Here is a 17,031-nt window from a genome sequence, read left to right as displayed (position 1 = left end):
CCCAAGGAGACTCAATCCCGCACGCATCCCATAGCTGCAGCCCAAAGCATGACCTCAGAGCCACAGTGCGGATGGATGGCTGGATGGCGTAACAGTTAATAGATCTGTGATCAGTTCCCAGGGCTGCGCATTGTAATACTATACTAATACTTGATAGCTGTGGTGGTTTAGTCACCCTCCGTGGCAGAGTGGTTAGCACAGCATGCTGCAATGCCAGGGGTCCTGGGTTCGAATCCTGATTCAGATGTGGAAATTTGTGTTTGTCCCAATGATTATACAGAGAAAATAGAGAGAAAAATGGTTATACTACTCCTTAGCGGTATTACTTTCATTACGTAAAAAAAAGTAGGCTGGCTGACTGCCATGCAGAAGACCCTTGCTCAAATCTTGGGGTGGGTGATCTAAGGTCGGAATTCTTCCAGTCTTGTCCCTGCATAAAGCAGATGTGGAACTCGCCCAACCTCAAATCAATGGGTCCTGGTGGGTAAAGGCAGCCGGAGTTTGGTTGTGATCACATCACCTCCAAAATGGCCAAGATTGAGAATATGGCAGGCCTCTCCGATGGCGCAGTGGTAGTGTCGTCGCCTTGTAATAAAGGGGTCCCGGGTTTGATATCCAGTGGAGGTACAAGTGGTTAGGATCCCATTTTAAACTGTAGGCACAGTCCCGATTAACCTTTCTGTGCATAAAGTGGACTTAAAGCACCAACTCAATCAATCAAGAATATGTCGGGCCCTACCCACATATCCTCTGAATGTGCCTTCATGGGGCAGTGCTATATCAGGGTGGCCACTCTAGGACCATGATAAGATTCAAGTATAATTCCCAGTTTTCAAGATGAAGTTCCTCTAAAAAATCAAGGTCACCAGAAGATGTTTTCTCTTTTACAACCTTATGTATTACCGCTTCTCACCACACACACACATACACACACAAATATATTAACAATATAAAGTTTCTGTGTGTTCCAATGTATCCAAAAATTCTAAATCAATTCAAATAATATATTTCAAACATTAAATTTAAGGTGCGGAGTTTACATTTGGATTTCACATATTCACTTAAAATACATCTACAAACACAAGTTACTAATGTTACAAGATATAGTAATGTACGAAAAATTGTTAATTGTATAAGAATTTTAAGCAGAAATTTATCTATTCAACTTCAGGATATACCATCTATCATATAGATTGTTCAAGAGATCAAGAGAATTCAATCTTTTCCTTCCTTTGATAAAAATAAAATTGGTTAAAAACTTGCCTCAGAGCATTTATATATTTAATGGGAAATGGTTTGATTGATTTAGTTGCTGTTTTAAGTCCACTTTATGCACAGAAAGGCTAATTGGGACTGGAGCTACAGTTAAAAGTCGGATCCGAACCACTATGTGCCTCCACCGGGTATCGAACCCAGAACCCCTTGATTACAAATTCTACCACTGTGCCATCGGGGATGCCCTTAATGGGATATTGATTTAATAAATGTTGCAATTTTTTAACATTTACGGAGCAAAATTCAACGAGCCAATTAATTATTCACGCATAATTCCCAGAATTCAAGGAATTCCCAGTGAGTAGCCACCCAGGACATGCAAGGGGAACTTTACCTTTACCTACTATACAACATTCGGTAGCTGCACACACACTTTTATAAATCTGCTTCAATACAGTTTATTCATAGTTGTGTTTTCCCATTATTTTTGTGGATGTTTCAAGTTTAAATATCTCCTCCGTGTATTAACCATGCCAAATTTATAAGGCGGACATATTTAATTGTCTTGACTGACTTCATCCAAATGGACTACCGTATCCATCCTCCAAAAGATCTGGTTTCTATGAAACTAACAGTTCCCATGGACAAAACATTAGTGGCCCCCATTTGGATCCAAACATACATATGCACTATATTGTTAAAAAATATATATATATTTGTCAAGCCATAGCTTAACAAATTCCCTAAAATATTTAAGTATCTTTTCTTAATGTCCAAAAATGTAGTTTAGGCAAATATTTGAAAGTGTCATCAGAATTTGGAGCTACCTCAGAATATGAAAAATCAATTTTTCATCCACCATTTTAAAATGCTTTCAACAAATGCAAATGCAAAACAAAATCATTCCATGGGTGTATCTATTTGTGACATGAATTTCAGCTTAAAAAAACTAAAATTGCTAGATATCGTGGCCTCAAAATTGGTGACTCTTCTGAAATCCCACACTTTACAGTTTTTTTTATTAAAAACTTCAAGCTCAAGTTATGTCCTAATATAGCTGAGACTTGGTTTTCTGGATCTACGAAAATCTAACCTCAAATATTTGCATAACTTAAAGCTCTTGCAAGGCATGTTAAATCAGTCTGTCGTCCACCATCTTTAAACATGGTTACAATTTTTTCTCAAATACAATATGACACCAATCCTTTAAGTTATCTTGTAACTCTAAAAATTGCAACTCAAAAGGTTTACTTTTATGGCAAAATGTATGTTCTCGATTCTACCACCACTCTTCTCCTAAACTATGAAATATAATTTTAAAAGTTTTATTCCAACGGATTATCTACAATGACTGATTTTAGTTCCTTATACTCTGAAAATGCATTGAAGACAATTTTGGGGAAAAAAGAGAACATAGTATAGAGCATGCGTGCAACGTGAGGAAAATCAGTTTTTCATTCACCATCTTGAGACACATTGTTCAAATTCACTCACATGTAATACCATTGCAGTCTGTCAAGTTTTCTAGTTGCAGAAACATGTTATCATGGTCACTAAATAGATGACTTGCCTTTCTTTGCCCATCCACCCCACCCATGCTCCTCCTAAATCGTGCATTAGGTTTCGATAATTTTATTGTGAATTTACAGTGGAAGTAACATCATAATGCTCCTGAAAGTGTTATGCACAAGCTCGAAATTATAGTCTCTAAAAGGGTTTGAAAATGGCAAAAATATGAAAGTATACCTATGCATTGTATTTACTTGAGTACCCCCTCCACACACTATATTTAAGATAAAAATAAATTGTGGTAGATTATAAGAGGGCTAGACTTCTTGGGCATAGAGCTCCTAACCACAAATAACATTTATCCTACATGGGCAAGCAACCCATTACATTCAATCAATGCACTGAACTGGAGGGTGGGTGGGTCACTGTCTCAGTGGAAGGTATTCGAAAGATAACAGAACATTTGCACACATACTAAATTTTGAGAAATGAAATGAATCATTTGAAAAGTGTTTGGTTTAATTATACGACAATTAACTTTATTCTACTTTCACAACATTTCAGTAACATGTACTCAATTCTTCTTTGTAATGTTTTATTCATGCAAAAAAATTATTGTAATAGTTGATCATCGCAGGTGAAACTATGTGGCTTGCACACATACGGAAGTGACTAATATCTAAAGTGCTACCACATTTCAAAATTATAAGCTTTGTTCGTTCAATGTTTTATCTAAATATTTCAGACCTTTTGATTTTTTGTTTCTTTGATGTAAGTTCGTATCATTTCTGTTAAAAGTCCATTTCTAGCATAATTTGAGAAAAATATCCTGAAAAACCCACTGTGACTTGTTCCACATTAATTATTTTGAGTATTATAAGCTTGGCTAAGCTTTTATTTTACAAGCTTTCTCAAAATGTTGACAATTCTAGAACCTTACAATTATTTAAAGCAATAATTTACATTTTCTGGAAATGGATTTTTCTGAAAAAACCTGCATGGAGAAAACTGGGCTGGGCCCACCTGGGCCAACCCTGATTTAAATAGATTCATGTTAAAGCTGTGTAAAGTATCCATCGACCTTACTTTATTTTTCTTTTCAGTTACTCAAGAGACGTATGACACCTGTCCATTTTCAGTATGGAAGCAGTATTTCTGATGAGAGTACTTGTCGTAGTAGTATACCTCTTACTGTTTTATCGCCTGAAGAGATAGCTGTGAAAGAAAATGGTAATTTTTTCAATTTTAAAAGAAAATAATCTTTCTACACAAGTTCCATTGGGCAATCTACTGCTCTGTAAATGATTTTGTTAGAGTTCTTGTACTTCATGTTCTGTAGAATAAGGCCATGAAATATGGTGGTGTACAATTTGAGTATACCCTCGAACTTGACTGTTTGATGGGATTGCCTATGTTAACAGACATATCTACATTGCTCATAGATATGTCACAATTTAACACAATAACATGACAATATGAACTTTTGTATTGACTGTATGCTATGCATCATCATTCATCATAGACATAATGTTGCTTCGTGTCCCATTTTGATATGACTTTCATGTCTCTCTGACCAAATAGTCATTTTACATTTTGATGATAGACAAATCTGATGATAAATGTAAAAAAATCACACTTTTTGTATTCAAAAATTTATAACAGGCGAGGACATATTTACCAGGGTCCAGGGGGGGTCTCTCCCATTGAACACTTACCAAGCACTAATATTAAATAATGAAAATATAGCTGTTTATCATTTGTTATGTAATCAAGTTTTTTTTCTATTTCTGGTGAACTTAATGGAAGGCAAGGATTAGATTGGGATCACATGGGTTTGAATGATAGTACCAAGGAAGATTTGAGCACACTAATAGTTATAATAATATGCATAAAATATTAATCAGGAACTTTACTTTTTATCAACTGATCTAACCATATTTTTTTATTCAGTAAACATTCAATTCTTTATCTTTTTTACATTAATTTCCTTGCCAAGGTAGTTGTTTTTATACAATTTTAGTGAATCTAAATAATGAATACATTATATCTCTGTGCTCATATTCTCTGTTTTACCTATTCATGTAATAATAACAATATTAATTAATCTATTTATTATTATGAATAGACCTATAAATTATATAGTATCAACATATTAAGTGTTTATATGTTTATACATTACATGATAGATCATCCCCATTTATAGAACAAATAATATTCTTCTATGACCATACAATTTCTGAGATACTTGGTTCAGACCCCCCTTTCCGAAATATATTTCTACATATGTGCCTGATAACATGCCATGACTGTAAGCAGCCTACCTGATCAGCTTAATGTTTTGAAATGCTCTGAACATTTTGTAAATATGACCTGATGTAACTGTAATTTCATTTGTAGTTTGCCAATGAATGAGGAAAATCAGTTTGCAGACGTGAAATCATGACCGCAGCAGAACTATTTGCAAAATGGTTTCAAATTTGTATCTTAGTTATTCTTAAGTGCTAAAACAGTTCATTGAGAATGAGGGCATTTGCAAACATGAAAAAATACATAACATGTACAGTCTTTTCTATATGTCCAAATGCGTTCCATTACCGAAATTCTCAGTTTTACTTGAACCACCCTCATGTGTTTGAGGTTCAATAAACAGTATTCTGATCTTAATTACAATTTTTTTCGTATTGTTGTTTGCAATAATCTCATTGGTTTGCTTTTCAATTGACAGTTTCACGTATGGCTAAGGAAAAAATTACACCACTAGTGAGGAAAATGGATGAAGAATCAACTATGAAGAAAGAAGTAGTTGATGCTTTATTTGGTAATAGGGTAAAGTTTGTATGTAAACATGCTGTTTGTATGTGAAGAAAAGAGAAAAGGAGTCAGAAGGGGGTGGATATCTAAAAATGGAAGGAAACGAGAAACACAAAATGAAAATTTCTTTATTTCAGCCTGACCACATGTTCACTGCAGAGAAAAAACATGTGGATGGCAAGTGTTTAGTGTTTCTTCTGTGTGTGTTTGTGTTTGTGTGTGTGTGTGTGAGAGAGAGAGAATGAGTACTAGTGAGTGAATGAATGAACTTAATATCTTATAACTGTAAAGCAGGGAGCAAAGAGATGTAAATGTTGTAAAAATTACTTCCATTTTAAATATTCAGGCATATGCTGATGCAAGTTCCTGTGAATGAGCAAAGGTTGTTAATCTACCACTGACATGTGTATAAAAACTTTTGACTTGTGATAATTCAAAAGGTGCAGGTTTTCCCCTTGAGTGTATTTGGGTTATAATTTATTTATGAACTGTTAGTCCTATTTTTTGCATTCTTTTCCTGCATTCATCACTTTTTATAAAAGGAAAATTGAGGCAAAGTTGGGTCATGGTCCCCACTAGCACCTTCAGGCCCACCCAGAGAATGTACAAGGTATATACTGAAAGTAATGAGCCAAGTGTTATTACTCAAAGTTAGAAACCAAGATTTTTTTCTACCTATGGTAATACATAAGTTGGACCATATTGTTACTTTTCCACGTAACATCCAGATCGGTCAACACATTTACACCACTGAAGAGGCAGCTAAGAAAATCCACTATTGTACGCGTAGAAGTCCGTTTCATCACAACATAACCACTGGCAAGCCTCATTCTTCACCTCCTCATTGTTGTCACACTTGGTACCCCGAATGCTGTTCTTCAATGGAGCAAACAAGTGAAAGTCAGATGGTGCTAGGTCTGGGTTGTAGGGAGAATGGGACAAGTTCATTTTTTCACTTTTCTGTACTGTGCACCCAGCTGTATGAGGAGCAGATGGTTGAACGTGTTTGTTTATGGTCATTTGTCAGAAGCCTTGGCACCCATCTTGAACAACTATTGTGATAGCCAAGAGACTATGATGTTCTGTATAGCACTGTTTCCAATGTTCAGATGATGTGCAATTTCTCGTACAGCTATCCTCCTGTCACTTTGGATTTGGTCTGTGTTGTTGCAAGTGGAAGCTGTTTTAGGTCTGCCACTAGGCTTATCAGCAATGTCTGTGTTGCCATCTCTGAAATGTTTCACCCACCTTTCACTGTACTGTAACCCATGCAGGCATCTCCATAGAAGTTATGTAAACCCTGATAAATTTCTGCATCTCCCACATTTTCACTAACAACAAATTCCACGGCAGCACGTTGACAAAATGAACTGTCTGTGGATGCCATTTTTCTCCTACCAACAGCACTGACAGGGAAAGTGTGCATGCATTTAGTTCATGCAGTGGACAACAGATAACTGTACCTGCCATATGTGTGGTTTCAACTGAAATGGTCAAGGCCTGAGAGTAATCGAACAAGGCTCACGACTTTCAGTATGTGCTTTGTACTTTGGGAAGTATTTTGACAGGATCGGGTATTTGGGTTCAATATTTTGAAGCAGCCTTATATTTTTATTTTATAAAATGTACAGTTGCATTCCTGAAGTTGGTGTCTTCAGCTTTCAGTTTGCATAAATTTACTCAATAATTTGTATTTCTAAATAAATACGGAGAAACTACTCACTTTTATCCGTGAAGCTGTTTTTTCTTTATCGATTAATTTCAGTGGCCACTGCCACCATCCTCGTTTGAACTTGCTGTACTGTTGCTTGGAATTCATCTTTTGTTTGTAGTTCTCTGCCTGCCACTAGGTGTGCTGTTGTTAACTGTGCATCTCGGTCTGTGTTGTCTGCTATTTCTGGGCGATAAGTGTTGTAGTAGGGGAATCCAAGTGTGGTGTGCTTGCCCGCTATCGAAGTTTAGCTCATGCGGGAAGTGCATTATGGCGTGCGTTTCCTTGATTTTGGTGTCTACGAGCATGTGAGCAGTGTGTTTGACTTGAACATTTTGAATTTTATGGCTATTGTATTTGATATGTTTAACAAGACCAGTAGTGGGTTGGGCTTTTTTTGCATCTGCTAGGTGCTGTTGGATTCTTTCATTGACAGATCTGATGGACCTGCCGATGTAATGTGCCTTGCATTCACACTCCTCATCGTTTACACCTGGGTTATCAAGGGGGAGAGGAAGTACCGTTTGTGTTTGTTCAGTTTATCAGCTATTTAGGAATTGGGTTTGTGCGCTACTTTGATGACATATGGGAGAAGGGCTTTGGATATGCAGTTGGAAGTGGTGGGATGGTAGGGGAAGGCAAACCATTTATATTGGCCGCTGGAGGTTGTTTGTGGCTGGGATGCTTGCAGATGGGTTGATTGAGGTTGGTTAGGTTGTCTGACCTGTATTTCTGCTTTACTGCACCAAGTGGAAAGTTGTGCTTCGCTGATAAAAGTGAGCACTAATTTCTCTGTATTTATATACTACCGTGTCTCTCTTTTCCCAATTATGAATTGTATTTCTAGCTTATGGGGTTGCAAGTGGATCCTGCACACGGAGGAAGAGGTTTAACTTTCTTCATGACAATTTTGGCCATCGAAGAGTTGGCCAAAGTGGATCCTTCTGTTAGCATCTTTTGCGACATTCAGAACTTGCTTGTCAACAGACTGCTGCAGCTACTGGGTACACCAGAGCAGAAGAAGAAATATCTTCCCCTACTGTGCAAAAGCATGGTAAATATATGTGGAAATGCTAGACACTAAAAACAATCATTCTTGAATCACCCAATGATACTTTTTGATACAGTGAAAATGCCAATATACAATAAAATATATGCCAGAACAAAAAAAAAAAAAAAAAATCATGAGGGATATATTTTCTGGGAGAGCAGTCACATGTAATATACACAGTGTCCAAAAAGGTACTTTATAACTTTGATGTCATACAGCAAACTTGTATTTGACATAGAGAAATATACGTTGTAGGTGATTCACCAACACCTATAGTGTGTGTGTGTGTGTTTCTTTTTTCCTTTCTTCTTCAGGTATTGAATAAAATGGTGCACCACCACACTGGGCTTTAGACGTGAGAGATGTCCTGGACAGGACATTTCCAGCACATTGGATTGGAAGAAATGGTCCAATTGCTTGGCCTTCTAGATCCCCTAACATTACACCCCTGGGTTTCTTGTTGTGATGATTTTTCAAGGACAGTGTACAGCACTCCTGTCATTGATCTTGATGATTTGAAGCCAGAATAAGAGCTGCCATTGACACAGTTGACAGGGATATGCCAGAGAGGGAATGGACAGAGTTGGAATTTTGATTGAGATGTTGTACCCGCCACCAGAGGTGCACATGTCGAAGTGGACTATACACAAATGGGGCATGGTATGTTTCTTTATGTCAATTGCAAGTTGTGCTGTATGACATCAAAGTTGTAAAGTACCTTTTTGGACACACTGTACTTCAAAATATCATACAAAAATACATAGTTGGGCTGATTGTGACATTTACAGTGGAACCTTGATTTTACACTTTTCAGGGAATCAAAAACTTAAAATGTGGGAAAATGTAAAATATGGGATAATTTTATTACTATTTGCTGTATTGAAACCATACAGATTGAATTTATAATGCAGGAGAAATGTAAAATTGGGGTTCCATTGTATTTATCTTGTTTGCTGCAGGGGGTCCCTGCCCAACTCTGGTGGTGGTGTAAAAATTAAGTCCCAGAGCTCAAAATGTGTTTATGCTCTTGCAATATATAAAAGTCCATAGAACAAAGTCAAGGGTGCCTGCAGGTGAAGGGAAGAGCCGGGAAGTGGGGAGGGGGGAGCACTTGTCCATCTCTGAGATATCAGAAAACTTCCTAAAATTCGAATTGTGAAATTGTAATGTGAAAACATGGATGAGGGGGTGCCATGAAAGGCAGCAAACTAAGTAGTCTCGGTTTGATATGAAAAAATGCAAGAAGACAAAAAAAAGTTCATAAAAGTGATAGATGTTTATGGACAGGAAGCAAGTCCACTCCAGTTTTTATTTAAATAGTGGAATTTTTATGATTTAAAAAAATAATGAAAGGTAAAATACAAGCGTTTATGACTCAAGAGCAAACAAGATATGAAGTGTTACTCTGCCCCCCCATTGCTCGAAATGAAAATTCAGAGCTGGGGGGAGGAGTTCTTTGCCCATTTGGGGGAAATGGAGGATACTTGTATCGGTCAATGGATCAACATGAAGAAAGTGCAGTTCCTATTGAGAGATGCTCTATGCACTGCTGCCCCTCCTTGAACGAAGTGATGCACATAATCTGCAAAGGATTAATTTCAAAGTGATTGACTTTCATTATGTACCTAACAAATTATTTTTCCTGATTATCTAGCTAGGAAGTTATTGCCTGTCTGAAGCAACTGCGGGATCTGATGCATTCTCTCTGACAACAGAAGCCAAGCAAGATGGAAATGACTTTATCATCAATGGATCAAAATTGTGGGTTTCCAATGCTGATCTCGCAGGAGTATTTCTTGTCATGGCTAATGTAGATCCAAATAGGGTGAGCTAATTTATTACAAGTTTTTAGCTTTTGCAAAATAATTAGTGTATACTGTTCCACTTTATCTTCACGTGTTTTTGCATGTAACAGCAAAAGTGTACTATTTCATACTATTCCTTAAGCCTTGTTAATTGCATTGATATCTCAGAAATTATTTGTTAACTCTATCTTGAGATTTCTACTTACATGTAATTAAAATTATAGTCCTGTTCACAGCCTACCTCCATAGCAGACTTGGGCCTCCCCCATGGCGCAGTGGTAGCGTCATTGCCTTGTAATCAAGGGGTCCTGGGTTCGATACCCGGTGGAGGCACAAGTGGTTCGGATTCCACTTTAAACTGTAGGTCCAGTCCCGATTAGCCTTACTGTGCATAAAGTGGACTTAAAACAGCAACTCAAACCAAACTCCATAGCAGAGTTGTTAGCACAGCCTGTTACAATGCCAGGGGTCCCGGGTTTGAATCCTGGCCTGGGTATGGGTGTTCTTTGGTGATTGAGTTTCCAATGGTAACACGATGACCTGACTACCATGCGAGAGACCCAGGTTCGATCCCCGGTGGGGGAGAACCGGGATTTTTTCAACCTGTTCAAGCCGCTCTGGCATTGTATAAAGTGGGTACCTGGAGGAAACTCTGGGGGGTAAAGGCAGCCAGGGGCGTGGTGCTGATCACATCACCCCCACCTTCGGTCGTGATGAAGAAAGTGTGGGGCCCTAACTCCACACCCCCTGTATGCCTTCATGGTGTGGTGCAAAGCACAGGGGAGCACTTTACTTTACTTTTTTACACAATGACCTTTGTTAACATGACAAAAATACACTAAATATGTTGACCAAGGCAGACTATACCATATATCATTAAAAAAAAAAGTCACGTTTTAACCCTCTATCAGGGTATCCCTCAGACTAAAAATCCAAGTAAAAACAATCTTTTTTTCTATTTCTTTCTTTTTCCAACTCTGAGGAAAATCCTGTAGAGGGTTGAAACGTCACTTTTTTTTAACTGAAATATAGACTGCCTTGGCCAGCATATTTAATGTTTTTTTTTTTTAGTTATTGAGTTTGTATTTTAAGTCTAGGCACAGCCACACTAATCTGGACTGGGCCTACAGTTTAAACTGGGATCCGAACCACTATGTGCCTCCACCGGTTATCAAACCCGAGACCCATTGATTGGGTGTTCTTTATGAGTGTCCCTTCATCAATTTCATCATGTCAGCACTCATCATCGCTATTAGCCAAAAGTGGCAGATCGATGCTAAATAACAAAAATCAAAATTAAATGAGTCCTGTTCACATAAGCTTCTCTCTCATTCTGTTTCAGAGTTACAAGGGCATTACCTGTTTCATCGTGGACAAAGATACTCCAGGTGTCAGTATTGGAAAGAAGTCTAACAATTTAGGGATTCGTGCATCAGGCACCTTTCCGGTGGATTTCAAAAATGTTAGGGTAATGTTATATACATATTTATAGATATGAGATGCAAAGAGTTAAATTTCCCTAAACTGAGTTGCTTCATTTTCACTATGAGGGAATCACATATTGGTGTGAATGTTAAATGGGGTCACTGAGGCATAAGTATTCAAACTGAACAGTGGCACCAACCTTTGAAAACATTGGATGGGCTGAACTTCGAGATATACAGGGCATACACAAAAAAATATTGCGGTTTCAAAAGGTAATGAAACATATGTTTCTCACGTTACTCGTGCACAACATACCCCGTCAGCAGCGGCAACTGTCCAAGTTTCATATGCATTAATTACAATCCTTCAATGTGTACACCCTGTGTCACACGACACACATGCACACGGTAATCAAACTCATCCCAGACATGGTGTAGCATGTCTACTGTAATGGCCTGCAGTGCATGTGTTATCAGATCATGAAGTTCATGGATGGACATGGGCAATGGTGAGAATGAAAGCACTTGGTGTAAGATCTGGCGAATGGGGTGGCCAAGGGAGAAGGTGGTTGTCTCCATTTGCAACAGATACAATCCTACGCTGTTGAAGAACACCATTGAGAAACACTCATACATTCCTGTGAAAATGGGGGAAGGAGGCTCCGTCCAGTTGTAGAATGTAATCATCATAATGGAACTTATTAGTGGTGACGTCACAGCAGACGACAGAGCACGTGCTTTTCGCCTATTCAAATCCATTGAATTTTCCATCGGAAAGGGTAGCTTTAATTATTATGACAGCAGTTATGAAACAAAATTGTGATGTGTATCGTACATCAATGTAAAGATGAGATTTCCGAGAATACGTCTATATATAGCACATACCTTACAGAGTATAAGGAAGAGAATGACCAGAGTAAGAAAATCATGCATTTCTATACAAATCTAGACATTCCAGTTCTGAGCACAACTGAAGCTCACCCAAGTCAGTCACACTGCCACTATGGATGATGGGAAACCAGCAGCCTCATGTGACTGAAGCGACAGTGCCCATTGGCTGCAATTCTGGATCGGACGTCGTTAGGAGCATTCACTGTACTCGATTTCTTCCTCCATTTATTCTTTACATTCTCATCTGTAAGGTGTGTGTTATATAAGACGTATTCTCCGAAATCTCATCTTTACATTGATGTAGAATACACATCACAATTTTGCTTCATTACTGCTGTCACAATTCTTAAAGCTAACCCTTCCGATGGAAAATTCAGTGGCTTGGGTTGGGTAAAAAACATGTGGTAGCTTTGTTTGGACTCATGACATCACACTAATAGTGTCCATTGGTATTCAGTCGGAGTACTCTGCTTGCTCTATTCATTGACTTGGGGAACTTCACTGAAATTCGTCACACACTCTTTCAGTGTTGTCAGCAGACACACGAGGGAGGCAGCACTCTTGCCTTTACACACGCATCCAGTTTTCACAAACTGTCGGTTCCACCTGGTTGTGTTAGTCACGTGTGATGGTGTGTCATTTTAAAACCATGCACCAAACTCATGCTGCACTGTAATCACAGATCTGGACACCTCAAAATGGAACACACGGAAAGCCTTCTCCTACTGCGACACCATCTTGGAAACTGGCCCAGTCGCCTCACAGTAATCTTGAGAAGCAAACTGCTGGTAGCACATGAGAAACTTGGACAGTTGCTGATGCTGAAAGTATATATTGTACTCTTGTAAGGTGAGAAATACATTTTTTATTAACTTTTGAAACTGCACCATTCTTTTGGGTAAGCCCTGTTTTTTATAATTTTATGGAACAATCCATGTCTGAAGTTGGCTGAGGATTTGCCCTAAATTCCTTTTTTCTTCCTTGGCTGAAAATGTAGGCTTTTACATTTAAAAAACATGTCAGGTTATTTGTGAGGAGAGGAATATGTGAATTTTGTAGTGGTTGTTTTACCTATGTTAGTAATAAGTGCCTAATTTTGGGAAATAATTAAAAATCTGTTGATGTTAATCAACTTTGCTGCTAATTTTGTATTTATGGGTGCTTTTTGCTGCCTATTTTGAGAGATTTTAGTGCCTGTTAGCCCTCATTCTGGTTATAAGCTCTTATCCTCTGTTACCTTCCTAATAATGATGTGACCACGGATAGTGTCAATAATACAGGACACGGAAAAGTATCATATTGGAGATGTAAGAAATTATCATAAAATATTTGATAACAGTCAGTAATTACTTTGTGAGAATTCTTTAAGTGTATAATGATGATATGTTTTTTTTTAAGTACGGGGACTGTTTTTCTAAAATTAAATATAGTAACAGGCAAATTATTGGATGGCCTCAAGCATCACTGTCACTGAACACATAGGAATGCTACATTATGTTTTATTTTACTCTAGCAGTATGGGGCCATATTGTAAAAAAATGTACAAACAGGTGCTTTTATTCCTTGCTTCTCTGTGGTGTTCATATGAAAAGAGCATCATGAGAGAATAAGGATGAGCATGGGCACACTCAGTGCTGAATTTATCTATGTACACACACATGCATACTCAATGTTTCCCTCTCTCTACACTCACACCCACCCTATTTCCTTCTCTATAGGCAATCCAAGTTAGGAGGTAGTGTGGGTCCTTATGGGCTTATATTTTTGAGATCACGATCCCCAAAAATTTTGGCTCAAAGGCTCAAATTAACTTTTGAAGAGAAACAAATAAATATGCAATAAGCATAGGGAAATAAGGTTTTGATTGTCTACCTTTCTCTCACAATCCACATCATCTAACAAATACATGTTTATTTCTTGTGTTTTCTGCGGTATGGGGGCTAAATATAACAGCCTGCTGAGAATTCAGTAGGGTTGTATTTATGATTATATTACTGTTTCTTTTAAAATTAAAGTTTCTTAGTGTCACTGATTTCTTGTGAAAGCTTCACTCTTGTATTAAACAATAACAGTGGCTCTCTTAACTTTTGTGTATATTATAGCAGATGTTCAATGTGCAGTGGAAACTTCTGCTGCACACCATTCAGTAATGCTGTTGGAATAAGCCCCATACTGTACTCCTAACTGGGGATTGCCAATACATACACCCATTCATTCGTTCGTCCACGTTTGTACTTTGTAACATCAAGAAAGATATAAAAAATTGTACCACAGAATGAACAAAGTTTGGGAAATGAAAAAATGCAATGAATTTACATGTTTTTTTTATACACAATATTTTTTGACTCTATCAAATGGTCATCAGCAGGTGGAGTACAAGCAAGGAATATGATCTTATGCAGGGTCACATAAGTGCCACCAAAAACTTTTACGCACCAAGATTGTGTACTTTGATGTAATTCTTGAATGTTCTGAAGGAAAATTCTTGTAAATTGATGCATACAATTGGAGTGGAATACTCGCCCACTAATATTAATCAGTATATGAACAACAAATTATTACAATTTTCAAGCATCAGTGTTGTGCGAATCGGTAAGACTAACAGATCAAAGTGGCATCGGCCCAGCCCTGATACAAATGTAGAAGACTTAAATGGGAGATTTTCAATTATAATTCATTAGAATGGGGAGGGGATGTTACAAGAAGAGATACAAGGCTGAGTATGGTATACTTAAAAGACTACGAAGGTGATCCAAGGTTCATATCTCTCACGGTTGTCCAGATCAGGCATTCCCAACCTTTTTATGTTCGCAGCACCCTTGGGAATGAGATTGAAAACTTGGGGCACCCTTGTTATATATAACTAACTAACTAACTCTCTAGCCTTCTTAAACCCGAAGGTTCATGGCTGCAGCAACACAGGCCTTCCATCTGTCCCTATCTTGAGCAAGATCTATATACTCTTTTCCATCCCTACCGATTTCCTTTAGGTCCATCTCAACGTTGTCCCTCCATCTTCGTCTTGGCCTTCCTACAGGTCTCTTACCATCTGGTTTCCCAACAAGAATCCTGTAAACTCCTCTTTCCTCTCCCATTCGTGCCACATGGCCTGCCCACCTAAGTCTTCTTGATTTAATTATTCTAATAATATCTGGACATGAATACAAATTATGTAGTTCTAAATTATGTAACCTTCTCCACTCACCTGTCTCCTCATCCCTTTTAGGTCCAAATATTTTCCTAAGAATCTTATTTTCAAATACTCTCAATTTATGTTCCTCTTTTAATGTAAGGGACCAAGTTTCACACCCGTATAATACTACAGGCAAAATTACTGTTTTGTATATTTTAACTTTTAGTTTCTTAGATATTAAACGAGAAGACAAAAGTTTATGAAGAGAGAAGTAAAATGCATTTCCTGAATTAAGCCTACTTTTTATTTCCTCTTTAATATAATTTTCATTTGTTAATATTACTCCTAAGTATTTGAATTTGGAAACTGGTTCAAACGAGTTGTTATCAATAATTAGATTTTGATTATTACCTAACACTTGGTTTTGGCCTGTAAGCATATATTTAGTTTTCTCTTTGTTAACTTCCAAACCTATCTCTTTAGCAGTTTTGAAAAATATTTTAGCATTATTTTTAATCGTATTTATATCATCCCCCAGTAAGTCTACATCATCTGCATATGCTAACAACTGAGTCACACCATTTAATTTTAGTCCTTCTTTAGTTTCTTTTACCTTCCGAACAGCATATTCTAAGGCAAAATTAAAGAGCAATGGAGATAATGCATCTCCTTGTTTTAACCCATCATGAATTATAAATTTGTCAGACATATTATTACCCACACGAATTTTACTTTCTGTTTCACTGGTGCATATTTTTATCATACTAACAAGCTTCTTAGGTATTCCAAACTCTACTAATATATTATATAATTTATCTCTTTTGACCGAATCATATGCTTTTTTGAAATCAATGAATAGCTGATGGACATTTTGATTATATTCCCACTTTTTTTCAAGTGTCTGTCTGATGTGAAAAATTTGATCTGTAGTTGATCTGTTACGTTTAAATCCACATTGATAATCACCTATAATTTCATTAGCATATGGGGTTAGTCTTGTTAAAAGAATGTTAGACAATATTTTGTATGTTGTTGAGAGTAGAGAAATTCCACGGTAATTATTGCAGTTCATTTTATCACCTTTTTTAAACATAGGAACAATTATGGATTCTTTCCACTGTTGAGGGATTTCTTCTTTATTCCATATTAAACAAATTAATTTATGAATTTGACATATTAATGAATTTCCACCATATTTAATTAACTCAGCTGGTATTAAATCAATGCCAGGTGCTTTGTTATTCTTAAGCCTTTTAATAGCATCTTTAACTTCAGTTAAGTTAGGTTCTGGAACTAAAGGTTCTGCTGTGTGTACTTCATTCACTTCTGATTTATCTCCTACATGGACATTTAAAAGGTCATTAAAGTAGTTCTTCCATCTATTTAGAATATCGCTTGGGTCAGCTAGAAAATCACCGTCTTTATCTTTTATCAAGTTTACTTTAGGTTGCCACCCCTTTCTAAATTCATTTACACCTTTA

The 17,031-nt window shown here is 37.2% G+C and overlaps 1 protein-coding gene across 2 annotated transcripts in view; it reads left to right on the top strand.

Moving 5' to 3' along the window:
* LOC145997822 (short/branched chain specific acyl-CoA dehydrogenase, mitochondrial) overlaps positions 1 to 17,031 on the top strand; it is a 28,521-nt gene that overhangs the window by 2,885 nt on the left and 8,605 nt on the right. The window contains exons 2-6 of one of the 2 annotated variants that reach the window (XM_083134645.1): positions 3,828 to 3,954; positions 5,450 to 5,550; positions 8,094 to 8,300; positions 9,952 to 10,122; positions 11,445 to 11,564. In XM_083134645.1, coding sequence (XP_082990771.1) covers positions 3,828 to 3,954; positions 5,450 to 5,550; positions 8,094 to 8,300; positions 9,952 to 10,122; positions 11,445 to 11,564 — 726 coding nt within the window. Of the gene's footprint in view, positions 1 to 3,827; positions 3,955 to 5,449; positions 5,551 to 8,093; positions 8,301 to 9,951; positions 10,123 to 11,444; positions 11,571 to 17,031 lie in introns of both variants that reach the window. The other variant, XM_083134644.1, reaches the window with a different exon arrangement.

Source organism: Lepisma saccharinum, chromosome 1, assembly GCF_977018435.1.
Source record: "Lepisma saccharinum chromosome 1, izLepSacc3.1, whole genome shotgun sequence".
NCBI lineage: Eukaryota > Metazoa > Arthropoda > Insecta > Zygentoma > Lepismatidae > Lepisma > Lepisma saccharinum.
Note: the sequence above shows the minus strand (reverse complement) of the source record. Positions and strands in the feature narration are given on the sequence as shown.